This window comes from Stenella coeruleoalba (assembly GCF_951394435.1).
Source record: "Stenella coeruleoalba genome assembly, chromosome: X".
Lineage (NCBI taxonomy): Eukaryota > Metazoa > Chordata > Mammalia > Artiodactyla > Delphinidae > Stenella > Stenella coeruleoalba.
Window position 1 is genome coordinate 54,719,839 of NC_137152.1, and position 20,215 is coordinate 54,740,053.

A 20,215-nucleotide genomic window follows, 5' to 3' on the forward strand; every position below is an offset into this window, starting at 1 on the left:
CCAGGGAAGCCTCTCTTTTCTTTTTTTAAATTTATTTTTTTATACAGCAGGTTCTTATTAGTTATCCATTTTATACATATTAGTGTATATATGTCAATCCCAATCTCCCAATTCATCACACCACCCCTCCCCCCACCACTTTCCCCCCTTGGTGTCCATACGTTTGTTCTCTACATCTGTGTCTCTATTTCTGCCCTGCAAACTGGTTCATCCGTACCATTTTTCTAGGTTCCACATATATGCGTTAATATACGATATTTGTTTTTCTTTTTCTGACTTACTTCACTCTGTATGACAGTCTCTAGGTCCATCCACGTCTCTACAATGACCCGATTTCATTCCTTTTTATGGCTGAGTAATATTTCATTGTATATATGTACCATATCTTCTTTATCCATTCGTCTGTCAATGGGCATTTAGGTTGCTTCCATGACCTGGCTATTGTAAATAGTGCTGCAATGAACATTGGGGTGCATGTGTCTTTTAGAATTGTGGTTTTCTCTGGGTATATGCCCAGTAGTGGGATTGCTGGGTCATATGGTAATTCTATCTTTAGTTTTTTAGGAACCTCCATACTGTTCTCCACAGTGGCTGTATCAATTTACATTCCCACCAACAGTGCAAGAGGGCTCCCTTTTCTCCACACCCTCTCCAGCATTTATTGTTTGTAGATATTCTGATGATGCCCATTCTAACTGGTGTGAGGTGATACCTCATTGTAGTTTTGATTTGCATTTCTCTAATAATTAGTGATGTTGAGCACCTCTTCATGTGCTTCTTGGCCATCTGTATGTCTTCTTTGGAGAAGTGTCTATTTAGGTCTTCTGCCCATTTTTTAATGGGGTTGTTTGTTTTTTTAATATTGAGCTGCATGAGCTGTTTATATATTTTGGAGATGAACCCTTTGTCCATTTGCAAATATCTTCTCCCATTCTGAGGGTTGTCTTTTTGTGGCTGACAACATTTTGCAATCATATCCTAACTTGGTGATGACAGAGCTGGCAGGTGTCATTTTTGGTGCCCTCCCTCTAGCCTGGTTACACCATTGGGCATGCTCTGCACACCCTGCAAAACAGCCTGACTGGGTGAGCACCTTGAGCACCCACCCACTTCACACACAGCTGCCCCACACCTGGGCCAGGTGAGAGCACTACCCCCCTCCCCCGCCTAAGCGCAGCAGTTGCGATGCAATCAGACCAGGCGGGTACCCTGTGTACTGTCCACCTGTGCAGCAATCTCACCACAACTGGGCCATGAGAGCACCCTGAGTCCACCCCCACACCATGCAACAATTGTTCTGCAACCAGGCCAGGCATGTGCCTCATCCCCAACCTTCCATGAAACAGCTATGCTACAATCAAGGGGGTGAGCACACACACCTTGCCTCACCCTCCCCATTAGCAGCTATGGCCCCACAAGAGCCCACACAAGGGACACCTCTTGAGTGTCTGGCTCTGATGTCCAGGGGAGAATGTGTTTCCAGGCCCCATGGATCATCTGCTACACTAGAACCCTCCTTCAAGACCTGGGGAGGTAGCTGTTTCGCCTAATATACATAGACAAACAAAGCGTCAGACAAAATGAAGAGACAGAAGAATATGTTCCAAACCTAAGAACAAATCCCCAGAAAAAAGACCTTAATGAAATGGACATAAACAACCTGCCTTATAAAGTGTTCAAAGTAATGGTCACAAAGATGCTCACCAAACTTGGGAGGATACTGGAAGAGAAAATATAAGAAAGAAGCAAACAGAAGTAATATCTGAGCTAAAAAATACACTTGAGGGGTTTAACAGCAGACTGGATGAAGTAGAAGAACAAATTAGTGAGCTGGAAGATAAAGCAATAGGAATCACTCAGAGCAGCAAAATGAAAAAAGAATTTTAAAAAAGTGAAGATATTTTAAGGGACCTCTTGGATAACATCAAGAATATTAATATGCACATCAAAGGTGTCCCAGAAGGAGAAGAGAGAGAAGAAGGGCTGTAAAAATTATTTGAAGAAATAATGGCTGAAAACATCCTCCATCTGGGGAAGGAAACAGACATCCAGGTCCAGGAAACCCAGAGAGTTCCAAATAAGATGAACCCCCCAAAAAACACACCAAGATATATTATACTTAAAATGGTAAAAGTTAAAAATAAAGAGAGAACCTTAAAAGCAGCAAGAGAAAAACAACTTACTACATAACAAGGGAAACCGCATAAGACTGTCAGCAGATATTTCAGCAGAAAATTTACAGGTTAGAAGAGAGTGGCATGACATATTCAAAGTGCTGAAAAGAAAAAACTTCCAATCATGAATTCTCTACCCAGCAAGGTTATCACTCAGAATTGAAGGAGTGATTAAGAGTTTTCCAGATAAGCAAAAGCTTTAACTCCTTTAGGAGTTCATACCACTAAGAAGGCCTTACAAGAAATGTTAAAGGGATTCTCTAAGCTGAAAAAACAGGCAGTAATTAATAATAAGAAAACAGGGACTTCCCTAGTGGCACAGTGGTTAAGAATCCGCCTGCCAATGCAGGGGACACAGGTTCAAGCCCTGGTCTGGAAAGATCCCACAAGCCGTGGAGCAACTAAGCCCATGCACCGCAACTACTCAGCCTGTGCTCTAGAGCCCGCGAGCCACAACTAGTGAGCCTGCATGCCACAAGTACTGAAGCCCGTGTGCCTAGAGCCCGTGCTCTGCAACAAGAGAAGCCAGTGCAATGAGAAGCCCACGCTCACTGCAACTAGACAAAAGCCCGCGTGCAGCAACGAAGACCCAATGTAGCCATAAATAAATAAATAAATTTATAAAAAAAAAAAGATGGGCAGAGGACCTGAGTAGACATTTTTCCAAAGAATACATAGAGATGCCCAAGAGGCACATACATGAAGTGATGCTCAACATCATTAATTATTAGAGAAATGAAAATCAATATCACAATGAGATACCACCTTACACCTGTTAGAATGGTTACTTTCAAAAAGACAAATAAGTGTTGACGAGCACGTGGAGAAAGGAAAACCCTTGTGCACTGTTGTTTGGAATGTAAATTGGTACAGCCAGTATGGAAAACATTATGGAGATTCTTTTAAAAATTTAGACTAGGACTACCATATTATCCAACTATTCCACTTTTGGGTATTTATCCAAAGAACATGAAACACTAATTCAAAAAGATATATGCACCCCTATGTTCGTTGCAGCATTATTTATAATAGCTGAGATATGGGGAAATCTAAGTGTCCATGGATGGATAAATGGATAAAGATGTGGCATATATGTGTATATGTGTGTGTACACACACACACACACACACACACACACAGTGGAATGCTACTCAGTCATAAAAATGAATAAATCTTGCCATTTGTGACAACATGGATTGAGGGCATTATGCTAAATGAGTCTGAAGAAAAAAGATAAATAGGCTATGATTTCACTCATATGTAGAATCTAAAAAATAAAAACAAAACAAATGAAAAACAGAACAAATTGAAAACAAACTCATAGATACAGAGACTAGATTGGTGTTTACCAGAGGGGAAGAATGCTGGGGATTGGGCAAAAGTGGTAAAGGGAGCCAATTATATGGTGACAGATGGTAACTAGACTTTTTGAGGTGATCACTTTGTAGTGTATACCAGTGTTGAATTATAATGTTGTACACCTGAAACTTTTAATATAATTAAAAAAGAGAGAAAATTAAAAAAGAGAGATTGGCAAAGTGGATTAAAAAATGTGTTGTCTATATGCTGGCTACAAGAAATTTCCTTCAAATATAACATTATAGGCAGACTGAAAATAAAAGGATGGAAATAGGTATATTATATAAACAGTAATCAAAGGATAGCAAGAGTAGCAATATTATATTAGTTATTGTAACTTCAGAGCAAAGAAAATTACTTGAGACAGGAACATTATACAATGATAAAAGGTGAAATCCACAAAGAAGACATAGCAATCATAAATGTGCATGCATCCAATAACAGTGTTACAAAATATGAAGCAAAAACCAATAGGAGTGAGAAGAGCTAGATAACTCCACAGTTATAGTTGAAGATTTTAATGTGCCTGCTCAACAAATAATAGAACAATTAGCCAGAAAATAAGGAAAAGTATACAAGAACTTGGCAACACCATGAACCAGTGAGATCTAATCAACATTTATAGACTACTCCTCCCAACAACAGCAGAATACACATTCTTTTCAAGTGCCCATGGAACATTTACTAAGATCATATCCTGGGCCATAAAATAAATCTCAAAAAGTTTAAATAACTGAAATTATACAAGTTGTGTTCTCTGACCACAATGGAATAAAACTAGAATTCAGTAACAGAAAGATAACAGGAAAATCTGTAAACACTTAGAAACTAAACAACACACTACGAAGTAATCTATGGGTCAAAGAGGAAGTCTCAAAGGAAATAAAAAAATACATTGAAGTAAATGAAAATGAAAATACAATATAGCAAAATTTGTGGGCTACAGCTAAAGCAGCTCAGTGAGGGAAATTTACAGCACTAAATACATACATTAGAAAAGAGGAAAGGTCCCAATAATTTAAGTTCCCATCTCAAGAACCTAGAAAAGAAGAGCAAACTAAATGCAAAGCAAGCAGAATGAAGTGAATAATAAAGAGCAGAAATCAACAACACTGAAAATACAAAGGCAATAGAGAAAATCAATGGAGGAGATGGTTCTTTGAAAAGGTGGATAAAATCTACTAACTCTTGGCAAGAATGACAGAGAGAAAAGAAGGGAAGATGTAAATTATCAATATCAGGAATAAAACAGTAAATATCACTACAGACCCTGCACACATCAAAAGAATAATAAGGGAATAATAATACAAAGAACTCTATACATATAAATTTGACAACTTAGGGGACTTCCCTGGTGGTGCAGTGGTTAAGAATCCGCTTGCCAATGCAGGGGTCATGGGTTCAAGCTCTGGTCTGGGAAGATGCCACATGCCATGGAGCAACTAAGCCCGTGCACCACAACTACTGAGCCTGCCCTCTATAGAGCCTGCATGCCACAACTACTGAAGCCCACATGCCTAGAGCCCGTGCTCTGCAACAAGAGAAGCCACCACAGTAAGAAGCCTATGCACCACAACGAAGAGTAGCCCCTGCTCAGTAGCCCCCTACTTGCTGCAACTAGAGAAAGCCCGCATGAAGCAATAAAAACCCAATGCAGACAAAAATAAATAAATAAAATAAATTTTAAAAAATAAAATGCTGATGTTGTCAGCCTTGGCCATACCAATTTATATATAAAAATTTTTTTGACAACTTAGACGAAATGGGTCACTTCACTGAAAAACACAAATTATCAGAAATCACCCAATATAAAATAGATAATGTGAACAGTCTATAACTATTAAGGAAATAGAATATGTAGTTTTAAACTCTTGAAAAAAATCTCCAGGCCCAGTTACACTGCAGAATTCTACCAAACATTAAGAAAAGAACTGACATAAATTCTACACAATCTTTTCCAAAAATATGAGGAAACACGTTGCAATTCATTTTATGAATCTAGTATTACCCTGATACCAAAACCAAAGACTGTACAGAAAAAAAACTACTCACCAATGAATATAGATAAAAAATCTTTAACAATATGCTAGCAAACAGAGTTCAGCAATATATAAAAAGAATTATGGGAGGGAGGGAGACGCAAAAGGGAAGGGATATGGGGATATATGTATATGTATAACTGATTCACTGTGTTATAAAGCAGAAACTAACACACCATTGTAAAGCAATTATACTCCAATAAAAATGCTAAGAAAAAAAAAGAATTATACACTATGACCATGTGGGGTTTATTCTAACGATGCAAGGCTGGTTCAATATTTGAGATCAGTCAATGTAATCCCCCATATTAACAGGTTAAAGAAGAAAAATCACATGATCATATCAATTGATGCAGGAGAAGCATGTGACAAAATTCAATACTCATTCATGAAACTAGCAGAGAAAAGGAATAGTGGGAACTTCCTCAACTTGATAAAGAGCTTCTACAAAAATCCTATGGCTAACATTATACTTAATGGTGAAAGACTGAATGTTTTCCCCCTAAGAGAGTGAACAAGGCAAGAATATCCACTCTCATTACTCTTAACTAACATGGTGCTGAAAGTTCTAGTCTGTGCAGTAAGGCAAGAAAAGGAAAGAGAAGGCACATAGATTGGAAAGGAAGAAATAAAACTGTCTCTATTTGCAGATGACATGGTTGTTTACATAGGAAATCCTAAGGAATCTTCAAAGAAAATTCCTGAAATGAGTGCGTTCAGCAAGGTTGTGGGATACAAAATAAACACAGAAATAGCAACTGCATTTCTTCATACTAGAAATTAACACAGGACACCACTTATGATCACACACACACAAAAAAAAACCCACAGCACTTAGATATAAATCTAACAATACATGTACAGGAATTGTATGCTGGAAACTACATAATGCTGATGAAAGAAATAAAAAATCTAAATAAATGAAGAGACATACCCTGTTCATGGATTGGAAGATTCGGTATAATAAAGATGTCAATTCTATTTTTAAATTGAGATATAATTAAAGATGTCAATTCTTGATATAAAGTGTACTAGGTTCGATGGAGTCCTCCCCCAAAATTCATGTCCTTCCTGGTACTTCATCATGTGACCATATTTGGAAATAGGGGCACTGCAGATGTAACTAAGTTGAGATCATACTGAAGTAGAGTGGACCCTTAATCCAATAATGGCTGTGTACTTATAAGAAAAAGAGAAAGACAGAGGGAGAATGCCATGTGGTGACAGAGACTGGAGTTATGAATCTATAAGCCAAGGAATACCAAGGTTTGCCAACAACCATAAAAAGACAGGACGAGGCAAAGAAGGATCCTCTCCATAGAGCCTTCAGAAAGAGTATGGCCTACTGACACCTTGATTTCAGACTTCTGGCCTCCAGAACTGTGAGAGAATAAATTTCTCTTGTTATAAGTCACCCAGTTTGTGCTAATTTGTTATCACAGTTCTAGGAAACAAATACAGTTTAATGCAATTCCTATCAAAATCCCAGGAGGAATTTTTGTAGATTTAGACAAGATTATTCTAAAATGAATATAGAAGGGCAAAGGAACTAGATAGCTAATAACAATAAAGTGGGTACAATCACTCTACTTGCTTTTAAGACTTATTGTGTAGCTATAGTAATCAGGTACTCGCAGAGGGACTGACACATAGAGAAAATAGAGAACTCAGTAAGAGACTCACAAATATGCCCAACTGATTTTTTGTCAAAAGTACAAAAGCGCGGGCTTCCCTGGTGGCGCAGTGGTTGAGAGTCCGCCTGCCAATGCAGGGGACGCGGGTTCGTACCCCGGTGCGGGAACATCCCACATGCTGCAGAGCGGCTGGGCCCGTGAGCCCTGGCCGCTGAGCTTGTGCGTCCGGAGCCTGTGCTCCACAACAGGAGAGGCCACAACAGTGAGAGGCCCGCGTACAGAAAAAAAAAAAAAAAAAAAAAGTACAAAAGCAATTTAATGGAGGAAAGACAGCCTTGTCAACAAATGGTGCTAGAGCAACTGGATATCACAGCAAAAATGAACCTCAACCTAAATCTCACACCTCATACAAAAATTAACGTAAAATGTATTATGAACTTAAATGTAAAATATAAAACTATAAAACTTAAAAAAAGAGGAGAAAATCTTTGGGATATAGGGCTAGGCAAAAAGTGTACTAGATACCAACTTGAGCCTCTCCTTTGAACTGAAATTCCTAGCAAAAGCAGGTAAATAAGACGTGTGTTCTGGTGGAAAGAGCCCTGGAACTGAGGTCAGACGGTTCTAGTTCTGATTTTCATTCATTAGCCATATGAACTTAGGCAAATTGGTAACTTGACTTTTTTGAATCTTAAAAATTTCCTTATTTGTATATCAAGGATAATACCAGCATTTCCTACTTCATAGAATTACTGGGGGGCGGACTGTCAAATGAAATAATGGATGTAAGAATGCTCTGTAAAATGTAAAGTATGATAGTGTGGGCTTGAGGTTTTATATTTGTGCAATAGCCATTTTGCCACTGTATGGAGGCACTTGATAAAGGTTATCTGCTTAATAAATAATGAATGAGTGACTGGTCATCAGAAAAGTCAAATAAGGGCAAATTTTTTTCCAAGTATTTAAAACAAAAGGGATGCATAGCACATTCAATCAAACAGTAAAAAGCAACATATACTATGTAAAGAGCCAAGAGGGTTATTAAATTAATCTCTGTATAGAAAAGCTAACTATCCCATCATGTTTCAGGGAATTAGCAATAATGGATGGGAGGCTGGTCAAAAAACTAAAAAAATATTAACCTCTCTAACAGGCAACCCAAGATTCGGAGAGATGGAACAGTAATACATTAGACAGAATAAAAGTGGCAAAATGCTCAGAGCAGTTTTGGCCTTATATAGCGACTATGGAAATTGATCAATTTGAATTTATAGTACAATTTAATTTTAGTTTGTATTTGTTACTATGGCAAACACATCTGAAGGTCCAGATGAGGCTCATGGCTTAGAAATTTAATTTTCTCTTCTTCCCAAAAGAAAGTTAAGATGAGGGGAAAAAAAAGATGTATATATCTCCAAAATGTTCAATGCTAAAGTTTTTTTTTAAACTTAAATTTACACAGGCCATAATTACATAGCTCCAGAATTCTGGGTTTCTGTAAGATGATGCTAGTTTGTACCAGGTTGTCACCCTGCTATATTGTTCCACCATCTGTTGTGGTTTGCAGACGTTTGTATATGAAGAAGCAGTTGGGCAAGTCAGGAGCCTTGGATATTAACATGGACTCAAGTAATGACTTTTGTGTGACTTTAAGCAAGCCATTTGACCTTCTTAATATTTTATAGCTCCCTTATAATAACAGTACTACCTTACCTTACCTGTGTATGAGTTGTTAAAGTTCACAACACATATTATTATTTTAATTGATCCTTAAAACCTCAGTATGGGAGTCAGAAAAGGTATTATTTCCATTTTACAAATGAGAAAACTGAAGTCAAACAGCAGAGGAGGAATATCCATATGCAAAAACAAACAAATGAGAAACCATTTAGACCCTTACCTCATATACCATAAACAAAAATTAACTCAAAATGAATCACAGACCTATATGTAAGAAATAAAACTACAAAAGCTACAAGAAAACATAGAAGAAAATCTTTGTATATTTGGAATAGGCAAAGACTTCTTATCATGACTAAAAACATGACCCATAAAAGAAAAAATAATAAATTGGTCTTCATCAAAATTCAGAATATTTGCTTTTTAAATGCTGCCATTAAGAAAATGAAAAGACAAACCAGAGACTGGGAGAAAATATTTACAAATAGTATATTTGATAAAGAATTTGTATCTAGAATACATAAAGAACACATAACTTACTGAGAATCTAATTTAAAAAATGGGAAAATAATTGAATAGATATCTTCCCAAAAAAGATAAACAAATGGTCAATAAGCACATGAAAAAATGATCAACAGTGTTAGCTATCACGGAAATTCAAATCAAAACCACAATGAACTACCATTACATACCCACTAGAATGGCTATAATAAAAAAGATGGGCAATAACAAGTGTTAATAAGGATGTGGAGAAGTTGGAACCCTCATACACTGCTGGGAGGAATGTAAAAGGTGCAGCAACTTTGGAAAACAGATCGCAGTTCTTCAAAAAGTTTAGAGCATTACCATATGAGCCATTAATTCATGTACTCAAGAAAATTGAAAACAAACCTTTGAAAACGAAGACTTAGACACAACTGTTCATAGCAGCATTATTTGTAATAGCCAAAAAGTGGAAACAAATAAAATATTTATCAACTAGTGAGTGGATAAACAAAATGTGACATACTAATTCAATAGCCTATAAAAATATTCTATTTATTCAGCAATAAAAAGGAATGAAAGAGTGATACATGCTACAGCATGGGTGAACCTCAAAAACAGTAAGCTAAACTGAAAGAAACCAGACACAAGAGGTCACAAATATGACTCCATTTATATGAAGTGTCTAGAATGAGAAAATCTATAGAGCTAGAAAGCAGATCAGTGGTTCCCTGGGCCTGAAAATGGGAGCAGGGATTGACTGCAAATGGGCAATGGGAAAATTTTTGGAGTAATGAAAATATTCTAAAACTGGATTATGGTGTCAGTTGCATAACCATACATTTACTAAAAATCACTGAATTATATACATATAATGGGTGAATATTACAGTATATAAATTACATCTTAATAAAGCTGATCTAAAAATTACTGAATAAACCTGCACTGAAAAGAAAAAAAAGCAGCAGAGGAGGGACTAAAACACAGGTCTTCATTGTTCCTTCTACTCTATTATCACCTGTCTCAGAAGTGGCAGAATAATAATAAACTTTTTCAAAGGGTTAGTCTCATCACAGGGGAATAATTCTACCAGGTTTTGAAAATACAAAGTAATTCAAAATGCCAGATGGTACTGCTACTTCGACCTAATCCATAGTATACCTGTATTAGAAATTTTCTACTTTTAACTATTTACATTTCACAAACCCAGGGAAATTTTATAGTGTGTAACCACATTTTAATACAAATTTATTTACATTAAAACTCATATCGAAAAGCATTATTCTATGTAATTTCTAATACATAAGATCATTTAGTTCTTTAAAATTAGCTTAAAGTTTAATATCATTGTTTGACTTACAGTGTGGCTAATAAGGCTCAGAGCATCTTCACAGCAGCCCCAAATTTCTTCCAGGGGACAGAGTTCTTCATTCGGCACCCCATCTGGCACGAAGAGGTTAATCAAGCTGTGCATACATTTGCTGAAAATCAAAAAGAGAAAACGCATCCCATAAGGAAAGAAATCATTGACTTCATGGCTAAGATAAGTAAAATCTGGATCTCATCCCAGACTAAGAGCTTCAAAACACGTCTGTTCTTCCTTCAATTTTATCTGGCCTCCAAGCTCAGAAGACAGATTTTTGAAGATATAAAGGGGGCTGACCAATCCTTCCTTTTATTATGCCTACGGTTGTCTTTCACTATATATATATTTTTTTTAGTTTCCTGAACTAAGGAGTTGTGTCTGTTTACTATATTTTATGAGCTGGTTTAATCTACAGATACTTTAAAGCATCTCGTTACATCCTCAAATGCAGAAGGGAATTGGGATTTAAATTGGGAGTAATTCCAGGAGAACTCTCTCATGTCTCAGAAAAGGAAGACTGTAATGAAGTTTTCCAGAGAAAAATCACACAATATCTATTTTTCCCCCATGTCTAGGCGTAGAGAACATAAAATCTTCAATAAATACTATTTTATATTACGTACAGCACTTATTGGTCCTTAAAGAAAGGTGCTTAGAAAAAAATATATGAGGCAAATGTAGCAAAATGTTAACATCTGTTAAATTTGAGTGGTGGATACACTCGTGTTTGTTATATTAATCTCTCTACTTTTCTGTATATTTGGCATATTCAGTAATGAACGAAAGAAAGGTACTTAATTAGTAATTTTATTATATATACAGGCTCACACAAAGAAGCAACTTTCTCCCTCTTTTCTCCTTTGGGAAAACCAGACTCCTTTACCTTGCCTTGGTCTATCACACAACTCTAAATATGGAGCTATTCTGAGGGCTTTTTAGTCCAGGAGTTACAGGAGTGGCCCAATCATCTTTTGAGTCAGTTGAGTATGATTGATGACTTATGGGACATTGACTATAGCACTTTTGGCTATCAAAAACTAGGATTCGGGCTTCCCTGGTGGCGCAGTGGTTGAGAGTCCGCCTGCTGATGCAGGGGACACGGGTTCGTGCCCCGGTCCGGGAAGATCCCACATGCTGCGGAGCGGCTAGGCCCATGAGCCATGGTCGCTGAGCCTGCGCTCCGCAGTGGGAGAGGCCACAACAGTGAGAGGCCCTTGTACCGCAAAGAAAAAAAAACAACAAAAAAATAAAACTAGGATTCAGTGTTGAATTATATTTACTAACCTGTATCTCAAAACATCAACTGATTCTTTCTTTTTGTGGAGAAATAAAGCCTTTTTCAAGGCCTTTAGAGCAATAGAAGGATAGTGTGCAGGCATTTCCATTGCTAATGCTACAGGAAGGGAAGCAAAAAGATTGTGAATACCATAATCTCATCCATCACAGTTTTCATCCCACGTTACAACTGACTTTCTCTAATGAAACTGACCTGAGACAGATGAACAAAAACAAATAAATAAACAAAGACAAAAACCCAAAAATGAATTTTATAAAATGATGAATCCATGGTGGCTTTCAGAGATAGCTTCTACTTTCTGGGCAGAGTAACATGGTAGGATCACCAGGTTATATTTTTTCTTCAGCAAACATCAACAGAGAACCTACTGTTTCTGTAAGCCTGCGCATAGTCATACAGGTGAAGCAATAATCTTAGGAACCAAAGTGAAGGAGGGGCACACTAAGAAGGAAACAGAAAGCAGATAAGTAAAAGGGTACTAATCAAAAACAGATTTATACTAAATATACTGTTTCTGCCTAACATTAAAAACAGGAAACACTTGACATAAGAGTAAGTATCAGAGGTAAAACCCCTAAAACTTCTAGACGCATTTACCAGGCCTCTAGAATTGGAGTTCCATTATACAAGGAACAGTGGTCACCATCACATGTCTATAAAGTATACGCCACCAGCTCCACAGGTCTAGAAATTCTGTCTTGGCAAGACAAGGAAAGGTAAATGTGACTCTTGTGCACTTGGGGCTACCTAATACCTTTATTAGCCACACATAGGCTCCTGAGGAGGGTGAAAGATATAAAGGGAACATAATGAGGCCATTTCTTGCAGTATATCCTCATAGAGGCTCTGAGCCCCCCAATACTACTTATAGCCCAATGACAAATTTGAGGTTGGCAATTGTGTTAAAAATATCACCAATATTTCTCTGTACACTTTCATAAACGGCTAAGAGTGTATTACTTTTGATTAGTGAAGCAGCTGATTGCCTATTTCTAACTAGCTGAGCAAAACTAACTTTCTGAAGTTTGAGCTACCTCTATTGTGTAGTTATATTATTCGATTCTACACATAAAATAAATATGAGCAATGCACTTTGCTAGGGTTTATAAGTACAACAAATACAAGTAATTATTACTCATGACCCTAAGGAGCCTAAAGAAAAAGATAAATGCACAAACGATTATAATACAAAATAGTTTGAGAATGCCATTAGAGAAGGAGAAACAAAGTGCTATGAGGATACATTGCTTCCCACCTGGAGGAAAGAGAGAAGAGAGAGAAGAAAGAAAAAAGTAGTACGACTTAAATGGGTACCAGCCTTCCAAAAACATAAATACAGCTCTTACATGCGATTGTTTCCAATGTTTTACTTTCTAAATGAGGCAGTTCCCACACTGATTCCAGGAAGCTGTCCAGTAATGGGTCATTCATTTTGGCTTTAACTTCAAACTCATACAGCAGAAGCAATGTCTCACATGGATCACTTGAGAAGTCCCCTAAGAAAGAGGCAAAAATGCAACATTCTCTGTGATTACATTTTATCATTCTCTTCTATTCTAATCTCTCTTCTGGGGAGATTTTCCTATTGAGGAAAATTAATTTTACTTATAATTTGAAGGTTATCCCAGCTCCTGTAGACAGATCTTTTACATTTTAAAATATATAAACTCACCAATACTTTCACACCCTGAAATGCATTCACTAGAGTTGTCTACATTTCCTGAAATTATTACGATGATATTCCTAAATAGCCTGGAAAAGTCTTGTTGCTATCTAATTCAAATACGTTTACCTGCCTTACTTTAATGACTGAGTTAACCAGAAAATACAGTGCAATATAAACCAACTGTGGTTTTATTTTAAACAAAGCAAGGGGAAGTTTCCAAACTGCTTCATTTAGTCAGTCAACAATATTTCTTGGTTATCGCCATGGGCAGAATCTTGTATCAGGTAGCATCTACCATACTATGTGAGATGGTTTCCAATCACCCTTGTTAGACTGAACGTTTTCAAAAGTTTGGAGGTATAGCATACATACAATAAACTGAGGGAAGTGCATTAATCTTAAACAAACAGGGTGATGAATTTTTATATATGTTCAAACCACTACCCAGATCATGATATAGAACACTTCGAACACTCGTGCTCCTTTCCAGTCAATACCACCTTTGCAGAGTTAACAACTATTTTGACTTCTATCACTACTGATGTGTATTTTTTGTTATTGAACTTCAGTGATGTATAACTATAACCAACTTTTGAATATTGACCTGTATACTGTGACTTGCTTAACTCATTTATTAGTTCACATAACTTTTTTGTAGATTCTTTGGACTTTCTATATAGAGAATCATGTGTCCTCTGCAAATACAGATAGTTTTATTTGATCTTTTTCACTCTATGTATGTCTTTTCCCACTCTTTCGCTTGCCTTATTGCATTGGCTAGGACCACCAGGATGATGATGACCAGGAGTGGTGAGAGTAGACATCCTTGACTTATGTCCTTAGAGGGAAAGCATTCAGTCTTTCATCATTTAAAATGACATTAGCTGTAGGTTTCATTTTTGTGGATGGTCTTTATCAGCTTGAGGAACTTCCCTACTATTCCTGTTTAGCTGAGAGTTTCTATAATAAATGGATGTTGAGTCTTGTCACTTAATCTGTTGATATGGTGAATTAAATGATTGAGTTTACAATGCTGAACCCAGGATAAAACTTACTTGGTTATAATCTATTATCCTTTTCATGTTTTACTAGATTTTAAACTATGAATTCAATGGGTATAGGACAATTCAGGTTATCTATTTCTTTTTGTGGGAGCTTTGGTAGTTTGACTTTCAAGGAATTTGTCAATCTCATCTAACCCTTCAAGTTAATGGGCATAAATTTCTTCAGAATATTCCCTTGTTATCTTTTTTTTAATGTCTGCAGCATCTGTAGTGATGTCTACACTATCATTCTTGATATTGTTAATTTGTGTCTTGATCTGCCTGGCTAGAGTTTTCTCAACTGCACTGATCTTTTCAAACAAAAACAACAATACAGCTTTTGGTTTCATCAATTTTATCTATTATTTTCTGTTTTAAATCTTATTGACTTCTGCTCTTATATTACTCCTTTCATTCTGCTTGATTTGGTTCAATTTGCTAATTTTTTCCCTAAGGTGGAGGCTTATTTAAGATCTTTCTTTTTCTAATAGAGGCATTTATTTCTACAAAGTTTTGTCTAAACACTGCTTTAGCTGTATCCTCCAAATTTTTTTTGTTTTGTTTTTTTGCGGTACACGGGCCTCTCACTGTTGTGGCCTCTCCTGTTGTGAAGCACAGGCTCCGGACGCGCAGGCTCAGCGGCCATGGCTCACGGGCCCAGCCGCTCCGCGGCATGTGGGATCTTCCTGGACTGGGGCATGAACCCGAGTCCCCTGCATCGGCAGGCAGACTCTCAACCACTGCGCCACCAGGGAAGCCCCCTCCAAATTTTTATATGCTGTGTTTTCATTTACTTCCATTCAAACTATTTCTAATTTCCCTGCGAATTTCTCTTCAACCCATTTGATTATTTAAAAAGTATGTTTTTTAAATTGAAGTATAGTTGATTTACAATATTATATTAGTTTTGGGTATACAACATAGTGATACAATATTTTTATAGCTTACACTCAGTTTAAAGTTATTACAAAACAATGGCTATATTTCACTGTGCTGTACAATATATCCTTGTTGCTTATCTATTTTTTTTTGTTGTTGTTGTTGCGGTATACGGGCCTCTCACTGTTGTGGCCTCTCCCGTTGCAGAGCACAGGCTCCGGACGTGCAGGCCCAGCGGCCACGGCTCACAGGCACAGCCACTCCGCGGTATGTGGGAACCTCCCGGACCGGGGCACGAACCTGTGTCCCCTGCACTGGCAGGCAGACTCTCAACCACTGCGCCACCAGGGAAGCCCTGCTTATCTATTTTATACATAGTAGTTTGCATCTCTTAATCCCATACTCCTGTCCTGCCCCCTCCCCACTTCACTCTCCCCAGTGGCAACCACTAGTTTGTCCTCTGTATCTGTGAATCTGTTTCTGCTTTGTTATGTACATTGGTTTGTTTCATTTTTTAGATTCCACATATAAGGGATAACATAGAGTATTTGTCTTTCTCGGTCTTACTTATTTCACTAAGGGTAATATTCTCTAAGTCCATCCAAGTTGTTGCAAATGGCAGAATTTCATTCTTTTTTACGGCTGAGTAATATTCCATTTTATATATTACACCACATCTTCTTTACCCATTCATCTGTTGATAGACACTTAGGTTGCTTCCGTATCTTTGTTATTGTAAATAATCCTGCTATGAACATTGGGGTACGTATATCTTTTTGAATTATTGTCTTCTTTTTTTGTAGATATATACCCAGGAGGGAATTGCATGATCACATGGTAGTTCTATTTTTAGGTTTTTGAGGAACCTTATACTGTTTTCCACAGTGGCTGCACCAATTTACATTCCCACCAACATTGTACAAGGGTTCCCTTTTCTCCACATCCCCACCAACATTTTTTATTTGTAGACATTCTAACAGGTGTGAGATGATATCTCATTGTGGTTTTGATTTGCATTTCTCTAATGATTAGTGATGCTGAGCATCTTTTCATGTGCCTGTTAGCCATCTGTATGCCTTCTTGGGAAAAATGTCTATTTAAGACTTCTGCCCTTTTTTTTTTTTTTTCCGGTACATGGGCCTCCCACTGCTGAGGCCTCTCCCATCGCAGAGCACAGGCCCTGGATGCGCAGGCTCAGCAGCCATGACTCACGGGCCCAGCCGCTCTGCGGCATGCGGGATCCTCCCGGACTGGGGCACGAACCCGCATCCCCTGCATCGGCAGGCGGACTCCCAACCACTGCGCCACCAGGGAAGCCCTTCTGCCCATTTTTAATTGGTTTGTTGGTTTTTTTCTTGATGCTGAGTTGTATGAGCTCTTTATATATTTTGGATATTAACCCCTTATTGATCATATCATTTGCAAATATTTTCTCCCATTCCATAGTCTGTTTCTTCGTTTTGTCAATGGTTTCCTTTGCTGTGCAAAAGTTTTTATGTTTAATTAGGTCCCATTTGTTTATTTTGCTTTTATTTCTTTTGCTGTAGGAGACAGATCCAAAAAATATTGCTATGACTTATGTCAAAGAGTGTTCTGCCTATGTTCTCTTCTAGAAGTTTTATGGTTTCAGGTCTTACATTTAGGTCTTTAATCCATTTTTAGTTTATTTTTGTGTATGGTGTGAGGAAATGTTCTAATCTCATTCTTTTACATGTGGCTGTACAGTTTTCCCAGCACCACTTATTGAAGAGACTGTCTTTTCTCCATTGTATATTCTTGCCTCCTTTGTCATAGATCAATTGACCGTAGGTGCATGGGTTTATTTCTGGGTTCTCTATTCTGTTCCACTGATCTATGTGTCTATTTTTTTGCCAGTACCATGTTGTTTTCATTACAAATAAATGTGTTGTTTCGATTACAATAAATGTGTATTCTGGTGTTGTTGGGCAGAGCATTCTATAAATATCCATTAGATCAAGTTGGTTGATAGTGTCATTTATGTCTTCTATACACTTGTTGAGTATCAGTAGCTTTGTAGTACAGTCTGAAGTCAGGGAGCATGATACCCCAGCTTTGTTCTTTTTTCTCAAGATTTCTTTGGCAGTTCGGGGTTTCTTGTGGTTCCATAAAAATTTTAGGATTATTTGTTCAAGTTCTGTGAAAAATGTCATGGGTTATTTTGATAAGGATTGCCTTAAATCTGTAGATCACTTTGGGTAGTATGGACATTTTAAACAATATTAATTCTCCCAATCCAAGAACATGGGATATCTTTCCATTTCTTTGTATCATTTTCAAATTCCTTCATCAATGTTTTACAGTTTTCAGAGTATAGGTCTTTCACCTCCTTGGTTAAGTTTATTCCTAGGTATTTTATTCTTTTTGATGTGATTTTATTCACGATTGTTTTCTTGCTTTATCTTTCTGATAGTCCATTATTAGTGTATAGAAAAGCAACAGATTTCTATATATTAATCTTGTATCTTGCAACTTTACTGAATTCATTTATTAGTTCCAATACTTTTTTGGTGGAGACTTTAGGGTTTCTTATATATAGTATCATGTCATCTGGAAATAGAGCTTTATTTCTTCCCTTCCAATTTGGATGCACTTTATTTCTTCGTCTTGTCTGATTGCAGTGGCTAGAACTTCCATTGCTATGTTAAATATAAGTAGCAAGAGAGGGCATCCTTGTTGTCTTCCTGATCTTAAAGACTTTCAGTATTTCACCATTGAGTATGATGGTAGCTGTGAGTTCGTCATAAATGGCCTTTAATATGTTGATATATGTTCCCTCTATATCAACTAGAAGTATGTTGTTTAATTTCCAAATATATATTTGGAAAAATAGAACTGTAAAATATATTTTACATATACTTTATAAATTTATCATTTAACTCCATTATGGTAAGAGAAAATACTTTGCATGATTTCAATACTTTTAACTCTTTTCAGGTTTGTTTTATGGTTCAGAATATGGCCTATGTTGAATGATCCACGTGCATTTGAAAATAAATGTGTATTCTGGTGGTGTTGGGTAGAGCATTTTATAAATGTCAATTAGATCAAGTTGGTTGATAGTGTTAGTTATGTCTTCTATATCCTTGTTAAGTATCTGTTGACTTATTCTATTGACTCCTGTATTGGAGTCTCTCTCCAACCATAGGGTGGATTTGTCTATTCCTCCCTTCAGTTCTATCAGTTTTTGTTTCATGTATTTTGAAGCTCTGTTGTTTGGTACATTACAAATTTAGGATAGTTATGTTGTCACGTTTAATTGACCACTTTTTCATTATATCCCTCTTTATCCTTAGTAATATTCTTTGCTTTAAAGTGTCTTCTCTGATAATATAGCCATTCCAGCTTTCTTTGGATTAGTGTTTGCATATTGTACCTTTTTCAATTCCTTTTATTTTTAACCTACCTATGTATTCATATATAAGTGGGTTTCTTATAGACAGCATGTAGTTTTGGGTGTTAATTTTTTAGCCAATCTGACATTCTTTATTTCTTTTCTTGATCTTTTAATTGGTGTGTTTAGACCAGGGGTGAGCAAACTACAATCTATGGGCTGGCCGCTTGTTTGGCAATAAAGTTTTCTGGGAATCCAGTCATGTTCATTTGTTTAAATATTATCTATGTCTATTTTCCTGCCTATAATGGCAGAGTGGAGTAGTTGTGCCTGAGACCCTATGGCCTGTTAGCTGAAAATATTTACTATTGGGTCTTTAAGAAACATGTCCTGACCTCTGATTTAGATGATTTATATTTAATGCAATTATTGATATAGTTGGGTGTTCTTGAATTTTATTAAACTGAATTATACTTAGAACAATTAGAAGATCAAGAAGGAAACATGTCTTGAAAAACACTGTAAGCCAACTAGAACTACCAGACCTTTAGAGAACACTGAACAGCAGCAGAATAGACATTCTTCTCAAATGCATATAGAATATTCTCTAGAATTAATGATATGCTAGGTCATAAAACAAACCTCCATAAATTTCAAAATATAAAATGATACAATGTATGTTCTGTGACCACAGTGGAATGAAATTAGAATAAGAAAAAAGAAATTGGGAAACTCACAAATATACAGAAAGTAAACAAGACACTTTTAAACAACCAATGGGTGAAAAAACAAATCAACAGAGAAATTAGAAAATATTTTGAAAATGAAGACACAATATAATAAAACTAATGGGATGCAGCTAAAGTGCTTAGATGGAAAATTATATTCATAAACATATAATTAGATTGGTAAACATATACACATATAATTAATTATATCTTTACAGAAAATATGCTGTACACCTTAAACTTATATAGTGCTGTATGTTAATTATACCTCAATAAACCTGGAAAAAAATAAAATGAAACTTAAAAGAAGGAAAAATTGATTTCAAATCAATAATATAACCCTCCACATTAGTTAAGAGCAAACTAAACCCAAAGAAGTAGAAGGTAGAGAATAATAAAAATTGGAGTGGAAATGAATGAGAGAATAGGAAAACAATAGAGAAAATTAATGAAACCAGAAGCTGATTCTTTAAAAAGACAAACAAAATTGACAAAACTTTAGCTAGATTGACTAA

General features: G+C 36.6%; 1 protein-coding gene across 5 annotated transcripts in view; it reads right to left on the minus strand.

Moving 5' to 3' along the window:
- The window catches only part of TEX11 (testis expressed 11), a 373,435-nt gene that overhangs the window by 26,496 nt on the left and 326,724 nt on the right, over positions 1–20,215 (minus strand). For all 5 annotated transcript variants that reach the window (XM_079911723.1, XM_079911722.1, XM_079911724.1 and 2 more), the window contains 3 exons: positions 13,379–13,528; positions 12,020–12,128; positions 10,730–10,850 (listed from right to left, as the gene is read on the minus strand). In XM_079911723.1, the coding sequence (XP_079767849.1) occupies positions 10,730–10,850; positions 12,020–12,128; positions 13,379–13,528 (380 nt within the window). The remainder of the gene's footprint in view (positions 1–10,729; positions 10,851–12,019; positions 12,129–13,378; positions 13,529–20,215) is intronic.